Here is an 18,136-nt window from a genome sequence, read left to right on the forward strand (position 1 = left end):
AGGCTAAAAGCAGGTTCAAAACATGCCCCATTGAAGTCAACAGGGTGCAAATTTTAAAAAGAGGATAACACGGTGTAGGCAACACCGATTTTTGTCGTTGTTCTCTGTACTGACAGCACTCCAAATGTACAAAAAAATGAGCTCAATGTTAAAATTGACCGGAGTTCTCCTTTAAGTCCAGTTCTTCAAGTCTCAGTAAAAACAATTGTTTCTCATAACCAAGACCAGATGCTGTCCTTAAAATAGCACAAGCAACACAAATCCATCCCAGATCCTCTTCATATAATATTCTTTGTGCTGTTTGCAGTCTAAAAGTCATAATCCTGCTTCTTATGTCTATCAGAGCTTGTCCTCCTCCTTGTAAAGGCAGATATAACGCAGATCCAGGAACCCAGTGTTGCCCCGACCAAAATAATTCTACAAACTTCTTCTGTATAACTTTTATCAGTTCATTTGGAGGATCCAGCACATTTAGTCTGTGCCATAGCATGGAGGTGGCCAGGTTATTTGTAACCAAGACTCTACCCCTGTAGGATAGTTCAGGTAATAGCCATTTCCATTTAGACAACTTGGCTGACACTATCTCCAGCATACCCTCCCAGTTTTTTTTGTCTATAATTTTCTTTACCCATAAATACTCCAAGAATGTTAATTCCCTCTGTATTCCATTGTAACCCCCCTGGAAGCTTAGGTGGCCCACCATTTTTCAAGGGACCCACAACAAAACCCACACTCTTTGCCCAATTTACTTTTGATGAAGAGGCTCTCTCATATAAAGCTAAACTTCTAGACAGTATCTGAATATCCTCTTGTCTAGTAATAAACACAGTTACATCATCAGCGTAAGCTGAAACAGAGACACTTGACCCATTAAAATCTCCTGGTATATGAAAACATTTCAATTGCTTAATTAGCAAAGGCTCAGTAACTAAGCTGTAGAGTTGTCCAGAAATTGGACAACCCTGCCTAATTCCCCTCTTAACAGGTATTGGACAACTCAGTCTCCCTCCAACCTTAAGCATTACTGAGGCCCCTCTATACAGTAACTTAATCCAAGAAATTAATGTTTCCCCAAACCCAAATGCTTTCAAAACATTTAAAAGGTAATCATGACCCACACGATCAAATGCTTTTTCTTGATCAATCGATAAGAAAACAATATTAAAATCATCACTCATAGAAAGGTTCATTACATCTCTTATTAGAAATAAATTATCCATTATTGTATGTCCTGGAACACAGTATGTTTGCTCATTTCTCACAATAATACTCAAAAACTTTTTAAATCTATTTGCTAAACATTTAGACAATATTTTGTAATCTTGGCACGTTAAAGATACAGGGCGCCAATTTTTTTAACAACCCTAAATCACCAGTTTTATGCAGAAGTGATAGTACTGCTCTTTGACAACTGCTGGATAAAATACCTTTTTTTAAAACATTCACCAATTACATTGTAAAAGTCCTCTCCTAAAATGTACTAAAATGATTTATAAAATTCAGCAGGCAGACCATCTACTCCCGGGGCACGTCCTGTGGACAGTTGCTTTACAGCCTCTAAAAGTTCCTCATATGAAATCAATTTGTCCAATGTTTTTCTGTCCTCAGGTTTTAAATTAGGCAGTCATTTTAATAACTGATCCATACTCTCAGGATCACAATCTTTGGGCCCAAAATCGAAACGACACATTAAGAGTCTGTGAGTTTAAGAACATAAATACGTGTCACCTAAACGACAGCATGTTTCAAAGCCGCATTTTTTGCAGCCAAGTGGAACCATTTTGATTCCACTAGCAAGTTTGCCGAAACACGAAAGCTCGCGCTCAATATCAGCATTAGGAATGAAGGCCCTATCATACACCCGGTGCAATGCAGCGCCAAGCGCGACGTAAGTGTTTTTTGCTATTTTTTGCCCGACGCAGTTTTCATTTTCACCTCCTGCGCCACATTGTTTAAATAGCAAATGCATTCGCACCCATCTGTGCACCCATGGGCGTGCTGGGTGAGACGCGTTAGTTCAGCGTTCACTGATCAGTGTGACGGGCTGAACGAATAAAGTGTTTTGGAATCCTGATAGCTGTGTTTTGTTCTTAAGTAGCATCCTTAAAGAGGATAAAAGGGCAAACGGTAGAACAAAAAGTAAAATAAATATAATAGAACACATCTGTTTGTTTATATGTGTGATTTTGTAGTGGGTGGCTGTAGATTTTAGACGTAATCTTCACCAGCTTCACCAAATTAAACTATATTAACTCTGCGTGGAGAAACTTTGAAAGTATGCATTAATTGCATTTTTCTTCAGAGATCTTGATTCTTCTTGACACAGGGACTTCTTTATTGAACTTTAAATTCCCTCATGAACTTGCTTAAATTAAGTCATTATTTTGGAAATGTATTCAGGGAAAGCAAAGACTTTTTTTTTGTGCAGCGTCTCTACCAACAGAATGCATTCTGGCCCTCATTAACTCCCTCTCTATGTACCATCTGACAGTATATACCAAACATAATAAGCAAGTTGGCTCCATGTTCACTAATTATCTTCCACTAATGAAGAAATTATAATTAGAGCACAGCTAGGACTGTACATTTTCGAACTTTTCAGGTATTCAGCACACAAACTGTCTCCAAAGACTTCCTTGGGTTGTTAACATGTCTTATTTCACATACTTTTACCTTTTAGAGTTCTGTGTGCACAACCATTCGAAATAAAGCCAATTTTTATATGAAGAGAGGCAGAATTCCAAACCATTGGAAAAGTATTAGTGGGATAGCTCTAACCTCAATTGACAAGTAAAGGCACAGCACAAGAGGCTGCACAGCTTGTCTAAAACTTCAGCAGCTGGCATCAAAATTCTTGACAGCTGGTTCCTATCTTTTGGCAAAGTGGAGAGGAAATTATCACCAACTCCAACTTTCTGTTCACAGCACCCCGAGGAGGGAAGAAACGTGTACTTTCCAATCCAATAAATAATTCCAATAAATGTGTTTCACCAGTCCAGAACAATATGCAGATGAAAACATTTAGACATGAATGAGAGGCTAATAGAACGGAAATACAGGATCCTCTCAAATGTTTGAGATAATGATATAGAACACTCAGGGACAGAAGAATATTACAAGCAGGAGGTTAATCAAGACATGTTCAGAATTGAATAAGAATATACTGCTTCCTGCACACTGTGTACTATAGTGTATATAAAAAATGTGGTTACACTTTATTTCAATTGTCCACTTTAGACATTCTACTAAGTAACTTTGCAACTACATGTTAACTTACTCTCATTAGAGTATTGGTAGACTCTGTTAGGTTTGGGTTAGTAGAATAAGTTGACATGTACTTGATAAAGTTATTTATAGTCAGTAGAATGTCTGTTGGATGACCAATAAAGTAAAATGTTAGCAGATATTAAGCAGACAGTCTACTTATACTCTAATGACTACTAGTTGACATGTAGTTGCAAAGTTACTTAGAGATATTACACAGTCTAAAGTGGACTATTCAAATAAAGTGTCACCAAAACTGTTAAACAGTATGCTATCTTAAATAATAATAATAAAAAACAGTAGTACCCCTAATAACTAAAAATGACTATTTTGCCATTTAAATGCATTTTTTGTAGTCCAATCAAAACAAATACTGTGTAAAGAAGGAAATATTTGTGGTCAGTGCCAGTGCCAAAACCTGGTTATTAGCACATATACTGTAGCATAGTATATTCTTTGAAGCTCATGTGGACAATGCAAGTTTGAATCCAACATTTCCGGATCCCATTTTTGCCCTCTTTTTTCCATCAATTCCTGTCTTCTCTGTTCTATACTATACTATACTATACTATACTATACTATACTATACTATACTATACTATACTATACACAAAAGGCTGAAAGTAAAATAAAGCAGGTTGAGTGGAATGCATTGTGAGATTTGAGTCTTGAATGCTTTGGTTGTACTGTGTTGGTCATTTGACTGTCATCCATGCATGCAGAAAATACTGGCCATACTGTTCACTGTTTACATTATGCACTGTAAAACTAGTAACTAGTATGGTAGTATGTAACTCACAACTGTTTTCTATAGCATAACCTTTGTGGTTTCAAGCACAGGATCTGCCATAGGCGATGCCTAGAGAACACATGGGATGTTATGGGATATAAGTTCATACAGAACAATGGATTTAGTGGAAGATTATAGCAGATTTAATAGCCTTGTGTGTGTGTGTGGTCCAGGTAAACCCTACGTTATGAGGACAAAATGTCCCCACAAACATGACAATGTCCGAAATCCTTGGATACAATTTGTACAGTATAAAAGTCATTATCTATGGAAAGTCCCCATAAAACATGAAAACGCAACGTGTGTGTGTGGGGGGGGGTGTTTGTGTGTGTGTGTGATTGAATCCTGTTAAGTTGTCTGTGAGTGTTTAGAGAAGGTTAAATCTGACTTAATTCTCCAATTAAATGATATGACTTTAGCTTCGTCTCCAGTGGTAGGGTTTGAGAGGGGATTGAAGTGAGGAGAATAAAGCGAGATGGAGATAGAAAAGGTCAGGGATGGATGCATTTTAAAATGTTTCTGTGAAAGGTCAGATTCCATCTCCAGGTCATGCAAGTTATGAGCTGATTAGAAATCTGAGGAAGGCACAGCCAAGAGCTAAAGATTTCAGCCCTGGGCAACCAGCAAGAGAATAGAAAAGTATCTCTTTTGTTTCTTTACATGTACAAAAAAGGGAAAGAAGAAACAGTATTAAATATTAAGGAGTCGGGTATGAAACAAATCTGATTCTAGCCACCCCCCAAAAAGTCCTGTAGGAATTTATTTATATCCAGTAGGGGCTTAATTTGATTCCTAGAGAATTCTTATGTGATCCCATTAGGATTCTTTACTTTTGGTTCCAAACTATGATTGGCATTCTAATTCCAATTTCGTACATATTCCCTTAGCACTTTTTAACTAGCAGGGGATGGACTCTTCACCTCATTGAAACATTGAGTCTTAGAGTCTAACTCTTTATCACTCAATGAAAGCTAAATGTCAGCTCAAGTTCAAGAAAAATACTTTGATGCATTTCACCTGCCAATTAGTAAAGTCTTTTGTTTTTCAGTCAGTTTTTCTAGACTTCTAGAAAGCACTTTGACAGCATGATCCTTGCGGTTTACCAGAATCACTGTGGGTAACATCGTTTTTTGTTTTTTTTGTTTTTTTTTGCAGTAGCCAATCTCTCTAAAGGTAATCAAAAGTGCAACACAATATTTTTCTAAGCGTCAAGAGTTGACAGCAGTGATTTAAAAGTGTTCTGACAAGGCCAAAAGTTGAATTAAACTCCAGTCTGTCTAGGTGTTTGTATGTGTGTGTGTGTATGTGAAGACACTGAAAAGACCCTCCATTTGCAGAAAAGGATAAGACGACCTCATGTTCTTTATACTATCAGTTGTTCAACAGGGGAAGTCATATATAGAACCCAGTTCAGGAATGCCACCTGCAGAAAGAACAGACATGTATTCTCCATTTCTTCCCTGTACTCTTTCCTGTCTCTCCTCATTTTCTTTTTCTCTTTTCTTTTTCCTCTCTTCTATTCCCTTTTTTGCTCTCTGTAGCTGCTCTGTCAGCGGTTGAAGGCACAAACTGCATCTGCAGGAGCCCCTGTAACATGACACGATACAACAAAGAGCTTTCCATGGTCAAGATCCCCAGTAAAACCTCTTCCCGCTACCTGGAGAAGAAATTCAACCGATCTGAGAAATACATCACGTGAGTATGCACCTCACAACCCTTTTAAAAGCCACTTTCCTTTACATCAAAACGGCTTTGAATTCAGCATCCAAAGATCTCTGAAGTGTTTTTTTTTTTTTTTTTTTTATGGAGCAACTTTACCACTTCCCAAACTTTTTAATTGTAGTCCTCCTAATACCTTTCACAGTCTTTAACTTTACCTCATTACTGCCACCAGTTAATGTACCACCTCATATCCATGATCACAGAGATACGGAGCTTCTTAATGATCACAAGCCTGCACTTTTCTGCCAAGGACGAGCTGTGGTGTTATTAGGACTGAGAACAATTTGGAAATTAAGAATTGGCTTCATTTTATTCACAAGCTTCTATTGAATTGGCCGTAAACCACAGGATGGTGAAATGATAGGAGAAGGGATTTACTTAATTGCAATCCAAAGTCACACAACAAATCAGTAAAAACATTAATTGGTTTACAACCGTACAAAAGTTTGGAGTCAGTATGCTTTTGAAAGAAGTCTCTTGTGCTCACCAATGCTTAATTTATTTGATCAAAAATACAATAAAAGCATTAATTTTTGAAATATTAATACAGTTTAAAATAACTGTTTTCTATCTGAATATATTTTAAAATGTAATTTTATTCCTGTGATGACAAAACTGAGTTTTCAGCATCATTACTCCAGTCTTTACTCTTCAGTGTCACATGATCCTTCAGAAATCATAATAATATGATGATTTGGTGCTCAATAAACATTGATTATTATTATTATTATTATCAATGTTAAAAACAGTTGAGTTGCTTTAGAACTGTATTCCATTTACATTTTACTTGCAATTTTTTTAACTGTTCAAATACAAATTGAGGAAGTTAATTATAATTGAATTGACATTGCCATTCAATTATGAATGGCACACAGGCTTAGTTGTGACACTGTACAGGAGAAAATGGACACTGGATTCTGGGAGAAAGCTTTACTTGTGTACTCCCCATGTGTGTTCGTTCGTAATGTGCGTTTGAAATGTTGCCTCATAGACGTGCTTCGCTACAAAAAAAAGCAGCATTAGGACACCAGGACATTTGATGTGGCCCTCAGACATATTTATATCTCCTCCAGACATTTGGCTGACAAGTTGAGAACACTTTTGCTTTGTGTCAGGAAGATTCAGTGAGTTGTTCTTCAATATAGTGACAGATATCACATCCTCTCCATTCATTAGTTCATCGTCATAGCGATAAGTTTGGGATTGATGTGTCTGAGATGTGGAGCTATTGGGAATACTGATGCGCTCTCTCTCTCTCTCTCTCTCTCTCTCACACACACACACACACACACACACACAGATGTTGCTGTGTGCAGAGTCAATTATATTAGCATAAAGTAGACAGAATATCATCACTCTGGTGTCCCACTAGAGAGAGATAAGCTAGACTGCTTCATTTTATGGTGATAGAAAAAAAAAAACTTGTTTATGTTTAACTCCTCCACACATTCACACAAATTATTGGTCATGCCAAGATCATTCATCTCTGCAACATAATAGGAGCGTAATGAATGGTTGAGATAATACTAGTGTTGTTGGAGGTTGCAGTTTAGCCACTAACATCCAATAACAACCAATTTGCCTTTAGTGTGTGTGTGTGTATGTGTGTGTGCGTGTGTGTGTGTGTGTGTGTGTGTGCGTGTGTGTGTGTGTGTGTGTGTGTAGAGAAGCAAAAAGCGCTACTGAGGATAAAACCACTCTTTCAGTATTCCAGTATTCCACTCAGTACCAACTAAAACACTACAATAACTAGAACTAACTGACACGATACAGATATGTTGTTGGTTACCGTTTCTTTGATCTGAGTTTCTGTTCTAAGCAGCCGCAATGTTTTATTGGTCAACAGGACATTTTATTGGTCATTTGGTTTTTATTTCTGTTGCATCATTTTGAGTAGCTCTGCTCACAGTGAAATCTCATTCATATGAAGCATCAAAACTCTTCTACTTTCCTGTGACTGTCAGGTTGCACAACATTGTTCAGATGTTTTGGGTATGACCAAGACAAATTACTTATGAACCAAAATTACTGAACCAAAATATCTGAAATTCAAAACATCACTCTTTGTACTGTACTTGTTCTGTTGTTCCAGGGACAATATCCTAGTTCTGGATGTGTTCTTTGAAGCTCTGAATTATGAGACCATAGAGCAGAAGAAAGCATATGAGGTGGCAGGTCTTCTAGGTAACACAACATACTGTAGTATGAATACTGTCTCTTTCATCTTGTCTCTTTCTCCATTCCTCTAAATCAAAAATATATTTATGTTGCAGGTGATATTGGTGGTCAGATGGGCTTGTTTATCGGTGCAAGTATCCTGACCATCCTGGAGCTATTCGATTATGCATATGAGGTATGTCAGCATCTAAACACAGGGTATAACATGCCATGATGTAACATCATTCTCTATTATAATAATAATAAAAAATATTATTGTCATTATGACAATTGTATTATTTACTTGCTTTTTCTTGTGTATTTGTCACAAACACATCACTTTCAGCATCATATGCACAATCCTTCAAATGTTTGGGGTCAGTAAGATTTTATATTAATGTTATTAATACTTTTATTCAGTAAGGATGCATTAAATTGATAGTTAATTGAAAGTTACAGTAAAGACATTTATAATGTTGCAAAATATTAAGATTTCAAGTAAACGCTGTTCATTCAAACTTTTTTTTTTTTTTTTTATTAAAGAATTATGAAAAAATGTATCCTGGTTTCCGTAAATTGTTTTCAACATTGATAATAATGAGAAATGTTTTTGAGCACTAAATCATCATATTAGAATGATTTCTGAAGGGTCATGAGACACTGAAACCTGAAGTAATTATGCTCAAAATTCAGCTTTGGCATCACATAAATAAATTACAGTTTAATATACGTGTATATTAAAATAGAAAACAGTTACTGGTTTTTACTGGATGAACATGAGATACGTCTTTCAAAAACATAAAAAAATCGTACCTACCCCAAAATTTTAAACGGTATTGAATGCATCTCTCGGTTAAATCACAGTTGTCACAAAAATGTGAAAGCCTTTTGTGATCATTTCCCCCAAATATTTTCATTTTGTTCTATCATTCTTTTTCATAAATTCATAAACATGAAACATTCATAAATTTTAACCAGTTTCCAGCTATTTGCATGTAATATATATATTTACTTGCCAAAGCCAATTTTTACTTGGTGCTTGTCAGTTGACCCTGTCTGACACAGACAAAAACACCCCGTTCGGTGTCCGAACTCAGAGGCACAGGAGACGCTATAGCTACACACTGCAATAATCATTTTAACACGCTGAGATATTAAAAATTGCTAATTTATTCAGAGAATCACACACACACATACATTCCGTCAGACATTGTGATGGCTGTTGAAAACTTGAGTCTGTCTGTCTCTGGTGTAGAATGAATGAATGACACTGATGGAGAGTGTCCTCATAATGAGCCTTCATTAATTCTGCATTGCTGCTGGTCTCTCTGCTCTGTGGACAGCAGCCAGCACAAGTCCTTACACCACTCATACCCTCGGGAACACACACACACACACACACACACACACACACACACACACACATTTTGCATTCTGCCCTGTCCTGTTTTAATGGATTTCTTATGCAGGATAGCTTTAAAGGACAGATTACATCTTAAAACTTAGGCCTTTCTGGATTTTAAGCCTTTTGGCCGCTGTTAACAAAGCACATTAAAATAAAAGAAACACTAAAGCATTTAGCTTCATTGGAAATGCATGAGACTATATGCCCATTGAGATTTTAACTTTAAAAATGTGGTCATCTTAAGAACTGACATATTAACTAGTAAACTTTAACAAAGAGAGAGACTCAATAATGTCCACAGGGCATGTTAAACCTCCTCAGGTTCAGGACAAAGGCACCCCTCCCGGTGTGTGATATTACGAAGAATTACTAATGAATATTGATTAGGCCAGCCTCACATTTCTCGGTAACCTCCTAGTGCAACCCGGTAATATGACCTAATTAATATTCATGAGCTTGGCCTTTACAATAGTAGGATTCGAATTGCCAATAAATGTTCACATGACCAAAAAGATGCTACCAACAAAAGCACACCAGACTGAACAATGATAAACAAGCTGCTTACAGCTTGAGGATCTGTGGAGCCAGTTTGGAGCTGAAAACTAGACCAATATGCATGATTGTCCCAATCAAAATGGCCATTTTCAATTCCTGTGTGGTTTCCAGTTCCTGGGATCCCCCGGTGGTCAGTGCCCTGGGCTGCAACCCATGTTGCTGATTTGATTAATGCAGCGCTGGCAGAGCTACAAAGCTGTTCTCAGGCCAGCAGTTTGAGACCTGATTTGGCAGTGAATGAGATGGTGGTTTGTGATGTGTGCTGGCAGGTGGTGAAGGAGAGACTGCTGGACCTGCTAAACCGTGAGGAGGAGGAAGAGAGTCATGGAGAGAATGTGGTAAAAAAACAACCGCCTGCTAAGCTTCAAATAATTTATTTAGATATCAGGAACCCATTGCGTGGACTTGTGCCTTAGGCATACAGTTCTATGAACGATGACATCTGTTTTTGTTTTGCTTTCCCTCAGAGTACATGTGATCCGGTGGTAAACCATTCCGAATCGATTAGCCACACAGTCAGCGTTCCCCTGCAGACCACCCTGGGCACCCTAGAGGAGATCGCCTGCTGAGCACCGTTCCCCTCCAAACCACCAGGGGGAGCCAGGCCACTCCACTCCAATGGGTGAAGGACTGAGGAAAAAGAAGGAAACAGACTATTTTTCTTTTTCTCAACATGTCATCATTTGGCACAAACATGAGAACTAGAAGCCAAGGAGCTTCTCGAGGAACATGAGGACCGCAGAGTTTCTCGCAAACACCATCTGTTTGTTCTGGACTCATGAAGGAAAGCAGAAGTTTGTGGACCTGTCAGGACAGTCACTTGTAAACATACGACAAACACGAAAACACAAGCATGTGAGGAACTGCAAATGTACACGGCCTCGGTGTGTTCTCGCATTCTCTCTCTCTCTCTCTCCCCAGCCGCCATTTTGAAGTTTACTGCCAAAACACTGTAAATTATTAACAGAGAAAATGTTGTGAAACTGTTCTAACTGTGCATGTGTCAGTTTCATGCGTTACAATACGGTTTTCTCGAACATGTCATCCTCTCTCATCTATGGAGACGATTTTGTCTTCTTGTGCTGTTCGTTTGCTATGTGATTCTAGCGTCTCAGTTGGCTTTTTGATGTGTCAGGGATGCATCATAAAACCGAGAGCCCCTTTCTTTCTCCCTTCCTTTTATTTTTCTATCCTTCATAGAAAAGCCGAATGGGTCACAGTACAATGGCAGCCATTATGAGCCCATTGTGGCTGTAGATGGTTCTTATAAATGCTTTCTGGATCCCATTGGAAAAATTATGAACAAAGAAAGTACCGGAAAAAAGTTTTTGTTGCTTTCTGGATAAGATTGTAGTGATACAAATAGCAGTTTTCATTTTGTCAAATGTAAGAAGTGTTACTTTGTCATTTAAAACTGATATTAGAAAGCTGATTCCATGCTTTTAATTCAGAATTGAGAGATATATTAGCACTTTTTAGAGATTTTTGACAGCCATCATGATACCACATTCCCATATACATATAAAGGATTTAGAGGTGTTCACGGTGATTTATTAGGCTATGTGAGTTTTTATCTCATCATTTCAGAGCTTTTCATCTGTTCTGTGGTTTGTAATACTGCAATTGCCATAAGTTATCAGATATTTACTATGTTCCCTGTCCCACAATGTTCTTTGATGGTGGATGATGGACGGTTCAAAGGTGTGATTGTGTCTATACTGTTCTCAAACTAAATATGAGGTTCTCAGATCACTACACATCACCAGTATTAATCAGTATGAATGAAAAGAGTGTCAGTTCTGGGTGACGAAAGAGAGCTTGATAGCATTTCTCAATTTAAGAATACTGACTGGCATAAAATTCAGTCACAAAAATGAAAAATAAGAAAAAGAGCTTGTGCGTTGAAACTGTAGGTGAAGCTTTTGAACAAATTGCTCTGGGACACTAAGGCCCCTGCAGATGTGTTACACCATGAATTTGTTGACAAGCTTCTAAAATTTGCATGTAAATAAATAAATAAAAGGTATTTAATCTGGTTTAATAAGCCCAGGCGTCCACACATGACCTAGGGCTCCCTTGTCCAGTCAGATTTGAGGTTAGAGCCAGTATGCAAATATCTGTCATAAATATCCATGCTAAGATATTTTTTGTTTCAGGATTATTAGTTATTATTTTCATGCCCCCTTCTGGGTGGTACTAATAACAGTATTAAGAGGCGTGATTTGCACCTATAACATAATGCAAAATGTAATAAACAATAATGTTAAGAGCGGAAACACTTTAATTTTGCCACAGGGAATAGAATAATGAATGTGTACTCTGGGTTGTTTGTAATGTGAGAGAGCCATGTGAATGTTAATACAGACACATGTTGCTTAATGTGTGTTGTTTTATTCTATAAAAATAGTTCTATAAATATCACGCAATCTGGACACTTTCCTGATTTGCTAAATATCTGTGACCGAATGTAGATGTTTTTAGTTGTTTTATTTGCTATTCAGTTTGCTAATTAAATGTAATGGGCTGTAGAGGATGAACGTGTTATCCTTATTTGCCCTAAAAATGTGATGATTTCTTCTAAATCTGTGTCAAAGACAGATCTGTGAACCTCAAAGGGTTTCAAGCACATGCAGAGAAAAAAATAACCAGACATGTACACAGTACAAATGCAGAAATCCATAGCCGTCCATATTATAAAACCGTGAACTAAGAAGTCACTCATAGTGTTAAAGAGTAATTTTAATAGACAAACTCTTTCTTGCCATGTGGACAAACACCAAAGGGGTGTCATGCCACCTTTGCTATTTTCTCATTAGCAGAAACCAGAGGGGTTGATGGTTTCCAATTCCAAGGTAATTGCTTCAGTACCTCAAACCTTATATGAAAACAATAAAGGATAAATGAGTTACAGCACCTGTCTTTGCATTATGTCTCACTTGCATCTATCTATCTATCTATCCGTCCGTCCGTCCATCGCGTTCGTTCTCCTTTCGCAGCTTTAGAACAAAAGGACAATTTGATTGAAATGTTTTTATTTCATGCTTGCTGTCCCTTTATCATTTCTTCTTACTCGATTACACGGTTGCTCTTTTATCTTGTGCGTGAGCACGGATGAAGGCTATACGTGTCTGTCTCGGTTGCCAGAAACAAATGGTGAAATACAATTTTGACAGCATATGATTATTTGTGTCTCTACCTAGTAAAGAAAAAAGAAAGAAGTGAAGATACAAGAAACACAATTTCATTTAAGAAAAACAAATTAATTTTCACCGCACTTATAAACAGAGATACACATAAACAAACATCATGGAGAACAAAAGAGCTGTCTTTGAGCTCAGAGATAATGCATGAACTCAAGTGCGGGGGCTCTGCATGCCATTTACTTCTAAGAAAAATTAGCTACGCTCCAATTAACTTATAAGCTTCAAAAGTTGTCCAGAAATTGCATCACACGGCCTTCTAAAGTCACATTGCATAAGATGTTGTTGCTGTTCATTGTCATCACTGCAACATTAGTTATTTAAATATGGTTTATAATAACAGTTTGTTTACTGATTTATGAATGCAAATGTTACCTAGCTGTTGTGGTTCTTGTTGTTGGTTTGCCAACTTTTTAAATTATCTATTTATTTGATATGGTACCGCCAAAAGTAGGGTAAGATGACAGGCCCCTCCCCCCACACCTTTTTTTCCTTGATTATAGATGGTCATAAATTCCATGAGAAATTTCAGACATATTCACTATTCATTAAAACCTATTGGCTAATTTAGTGAAATCATTCCATTTGAATTAATAGTGTTGCTATTATGACATTTCAATTAAAATATGGGCAATTCAATATTTATGTATTCAAATACATTAAAGTCACAGAACAAATCTATAGGGATCTCCCAGTCACGTGACCCCTAGCCGCGTGTCAGCCATTTTGACGGAATACTTCAGCGCACCTACATACATGAGAATGCGGATTATCACATGTTTTATGGCTGCGAATTGATTAAAATAATGAATAATGGTCACTGTATTAATTATCTTGAGCCTGCTGAAATGTTCCTATAAATATATTTTCTTTCCAACTGTGCAATCTGAATAAAAATAGGCTAAATATATTTATCCACTAAGCTGCAGCTCGTCTTCCCATTAACCGTTTTTTTTTTTCTCTCTCTTTCTGACATTTCATACCTGTTGGGTTTACATTTTTTAATTAAATTGACTATAAAAAAAGATTGCTTGTGTGTGCTGGTGTTTATTCCAGTCTTTTAAAATAGTTGAATGAATGAATGCTCGCGAGGTGCCTGTAACGATGTTAAATAAGCTAGGTTTATAATGTACACAGGGTAGAGGAGAATTACAGTCAACTACTTTGAATAGTATAGCATTTTGGGCTTAAACATGTAAACGGTGAAAAGATTGACATTGAAAAATAAATCCAAATAATCCAAATAAATAAATGTTCGTGGTTAGCACTGATGTTATTCATTTGTTCTCACACACTTCAGCGTCACGGTCACTGGTTTAGACGAACACTGCCACTATTATTAGCGCACCGTCAGCTAACTCTTTACGTCATGTCATCACAAAAAGAAATATACAAGAGGAAGATAAAGGAATTATGAATCATAGATCCATATGAAGCACCACAAGTTCTTTTTACAGGCATTTAATGTGTAGAAAAACTTCCTGACATTGAGTTCGGTGACATTTACAGCTACCTTATTCACTTCTCGTCACGTTACACCGGAGCTTCATTAAAAGCATACAAAAGCTTAGCAGGCTATCGGTATCACAGCATCGCTCGGGCATGATAGAGATGAATATTTCACGACGAGCTGTATTATCACCAGCGGTTTAGCATTTTCTATTCCGTCAAGATGGCTGCTCCAAATGGCGTGACGTCACGCGGGACGTCCCTATACCTTTCAGATGAATCCCTTTTACTGGTATTCTGCCTTGCCTGTCATCAGTTATTCATTTATTCAACTAAATTGTCAAAACACAATTTTAAATAGAATAGTTGATTTAGTACTTTTAAAAAAATGTACATGGTTCTTAAGGGGGGCATCTTTCCCCATCTGCTCATGACAGTGCAGCACAGGATATTATGGACTGATCATGACTAAATATGTGCAATTTTATTCTAGTGATCTCCCTTTAAAGGTCCCGTTCTTCGTGATCCCATGTTTCAAACTTTAGTTAGTGTGTAATGTCGTTGTTAGAGTATAAATAATATCTGTAAAATTATAAAGCTCAAAGTTCAATGCCAAGCGAGATATTTTATTTAACAGAAGTCGCCTACAGCGAACGGCCCGTTTGGACTACATCCCTCTACTTCCTTCTTTAATGACGTCAGTAGAACAGTTTTTTGACTAATCTCCGCCCACAGGAATGCTCCCTCAACTCTACCGAAATTCGTTTATGTACTTGCGCACTTCTTATAACTTACTGTGTTTACTCAGCTCTTACGGTGATTTTCTGAAGTAAAACTGACGCTTCATCTTTTGTGTGATATACAATAAACTTTATTAAATTCATCAGTAACGTTATATGTTTGATCATCATTCGGACCTGGTCCGAAACAGCAGACTTGTAGGCTATTAATAATGGATACATACAAGCAGATGACAAATACGTTATAATAACCGTAATTAAACTACTAAACTATACCTGTTCCATCTCTATACAGCACTCTGACTCTGTAGGCATTATTGTCCGACTCGAAATGAACACCGTTACTGTGAGTTTCTGATATTATCATCATTCCGTGAGATGAAATTGTCCTGAGAGACTGAGCGCGAGCTCATGAAGCTCCGCCCCCTGGGTCGTCCAGCAGCAGCTTATTTGCATTTAAAAGGCACACACTAAAACAGCGCGTTTTTCTGAGCCCCAAAAAATGACAATTTAAACATGCTGTAAAAATGATCTGTTGGGTATTTTGAGCTGAAACTTCACATACACACTCTGGGGACATCAGAGACTTATTTTACATCTTGTGAAAAGGGGCATAATACGGGACCTTTAAGTCGTCATGAAATCCATATCGACCCTATTTACTTTGTTAGTGCACATTACTAGTTTTGTGGTGAACAATTCATCTGTGTTAATCCACAAAAACAAAAAACAAAAAATTGTCTTCGTAATCTTTCCCCTCTAATATTGCTTTCCTTTTCTGATGACGGCATTTTGATGGTTTGGGTAGAACATCCCCTCCAACTGTCAGTCTGCTGCGAGATTTGACAGCGAACTGAATAAAACGCCCACTCACTTAATTCCCAGAAAGGAAAAAACAAACCACACACTCTATTTGTCTCATTCAATGGATGCGTCCAAAATCTTAAAAATGCTGCCTTTGGAGGATGCATTCCAAGTTCCACTGTTAGCTTCACTTCCTTCATCTGATAGATCTTTGAAGGCAGCTTAGATGTATCCTTCGCTCCCTTTGATATCCCACAATCATGTTCATTCCATTCTGTGACAGTTGAGCTAAAAAAGAAAGATGGCATCCGATGTCATTTCCACTTCCGATGTCATTTCTAGCGAGAAATTTCTATTGTAGGGCTCTCAAACACTGCTAACAAAGTCATTGTCTGATAAGGCAGTGAGGCAACAAGTTTTCAGACGCAGCCATTATTCCGTTTCACTCGGAAAATACGTCACAATACTGAAGTAAAGTCAGTCACAACTTCCGGTTCACGTGGACTGCTCTTAACACTAAAAATTAACTCAGGTGTGAGGCTGACATAATATTCCCATGATGTTTGATTACAGTACATTTTAGTTTAAGCTTACATTTATTCACATAATATATTTCCAGTTCCAAACTGCTTATCTGGTAGAAAATGCTTTCAGGGCTTTAGCTGTCAGTCCCTTTCCATCACAAAAGTAGCTAATCAGAATTAGTGAAAGAGTAATTTCATCCATTATTTCCCCACCAAAACATCAGGAATATTTTGTGTTTGTGAAGCCGTTATGTTGAGGGCAAGTTATGTGCAATCACTTGTTGCTCTTGTTTACTGCCTCAGAGAAACTGCTGACTAATTGAATAGTGTATACCTGACTACATAGTGTATAACTGAAAACATAACAAGGCCTGCGGAAATCAAACGCAATCAAACGGTGGCTCAACAACTAATGATGAACGTGGCATTGGTGTCAGCCATAGACTGTAAAAAAAGATGGACGACGCGGACGCCCCTTCGCTCTCTTCCATTGGTGAGAACTGAAGCCGCCAGTGTCCCGATATGGCGCTGACATCTTGGGGCTTGAGTCTGCGCAGTAGCGATCTCGGGACCAGACCTGCCCAGTAGTGAGCAGGAAGTAAAGCCGTGAAATCAACGCCCCGCCCTCACTCTCGCAGAATGCACTCTCCCTAAGTGCACTTTTTAAAAAATTGATTGCAGTACGACAAGAGGTCGTAGAGGAAGAGTCCTCCGAAGATCCCGAAAAAAAGTCCGTTGGTGCTTCAATGACTATACTTCGCTCAGAGAACCTGTCAATCACAGCTGTCAATCATGACGTTACACCACCGTTTTTATAGCATCGCATAACTAACTAAAAACAAACTTATTTTAAAAACAGACACTTGAACTTACATCAGCGTGATAAAAACGACAGCAAATGAAAGAAACCACCTTTGGAAAAGATATTTGAAGTGTAATTTAATTGTTTAGTTGGTCTCACGTCCCGTTGAATAACACGGGGAGGCAGGGCTTATGACCTATACTAGGACCAGTCACCGGGGGGCGATCGAGACGTTTTGGCTTCACTTTCTAGGGCTTGTGCGGCACGCTTGGTGTCAGCCATTTGGACCCACAATAATGCTCCTTTCTGTCTGCTGACAAATAATAATCTCAGTATGAGGCATTTACAGCAATTCTATGAACCTGTTCTTCCAGGACTTAATTGTGCAGGGTGGGGTAGGCAATTTCCGAGAGGCTAGCAATAGCAAGCTAGCTTTGAAAGCATTAGATCCCACCCTCCTTCAGAGCGCTCTCCAAAGTCACGCCTCCTTCAGAACACATGAACCCAGTCTGCAAAGCGTCACGAGATGAGAGACAGCGTTAAATTACCTCATGTCTCAGAGCACGTAACATTACAATAATAATGAACTTGAACAACTTACAGACCTCTAGTTGTACCCCTTGACTGCTGCAGATTTTTTTGGCATGAACGCAGCATAAGTTAGTTTTTTTGGTTTAGAAGGAACTTTAAAAGGCTGGGTTTTTTTTTTGTCTGTCTACAACTC

General features: G+C 37.9%; 1 protein-coding gene across 3 annotated transcripts in view; it reads left to right on the forward strand.

The window, feature by feature from the left end:
- Positions 1–12,802, forward strand: part of asic2 (acid-sensing (proton-gated) ion channel 2) — a 405,004-nt gene extending 392,202 nt beyond the window's left edge. For 2 of the 3 annotated variants that reach the window (XM_084138761.1, XM_084138760.1), the window contains 5 exons: positions 5,596–5,749; positions 7,869–7,960; positions 8,050–8,129; positions 10,163–10,231; positions 10,361–12,802. In XM_084138761.1, coding sequence (XP_083994887.1) covers positions 5,596–5,749; positions 7,869–7,960; positions 8,050–8,129; positions 10,163–10,231; positions 10,361–10,462 — 497 coding nt within the window. In that variant the 3' untranslated portion in view covers positions 10,463–12,802. The remainder of the gene's footprint in view (positions 1–5,595; positions 5,750–7,868; positions 7,961–8,049; positions 8,130–10,162; positions 10,232–10,360) is intronic. The other variant, XM_084138762.1, reaches the window with a different exon arrangement.
- The last annotated feature ends 5,334 nt before the right edge of the window (positions 12,803–18,136 follow it).

The sequence above is a fragment of the Abramis brama genome, assembly GCF_963993115.1.
Source record: "Abramis brama genome assembly, chromosome: 1".
Taxonomy (NCBI): Eukaryota; Metazoa; Chordata; class Actinopteri; order Cypriniformes; family Leuciscidae; genus Abramis; species Abramis brama.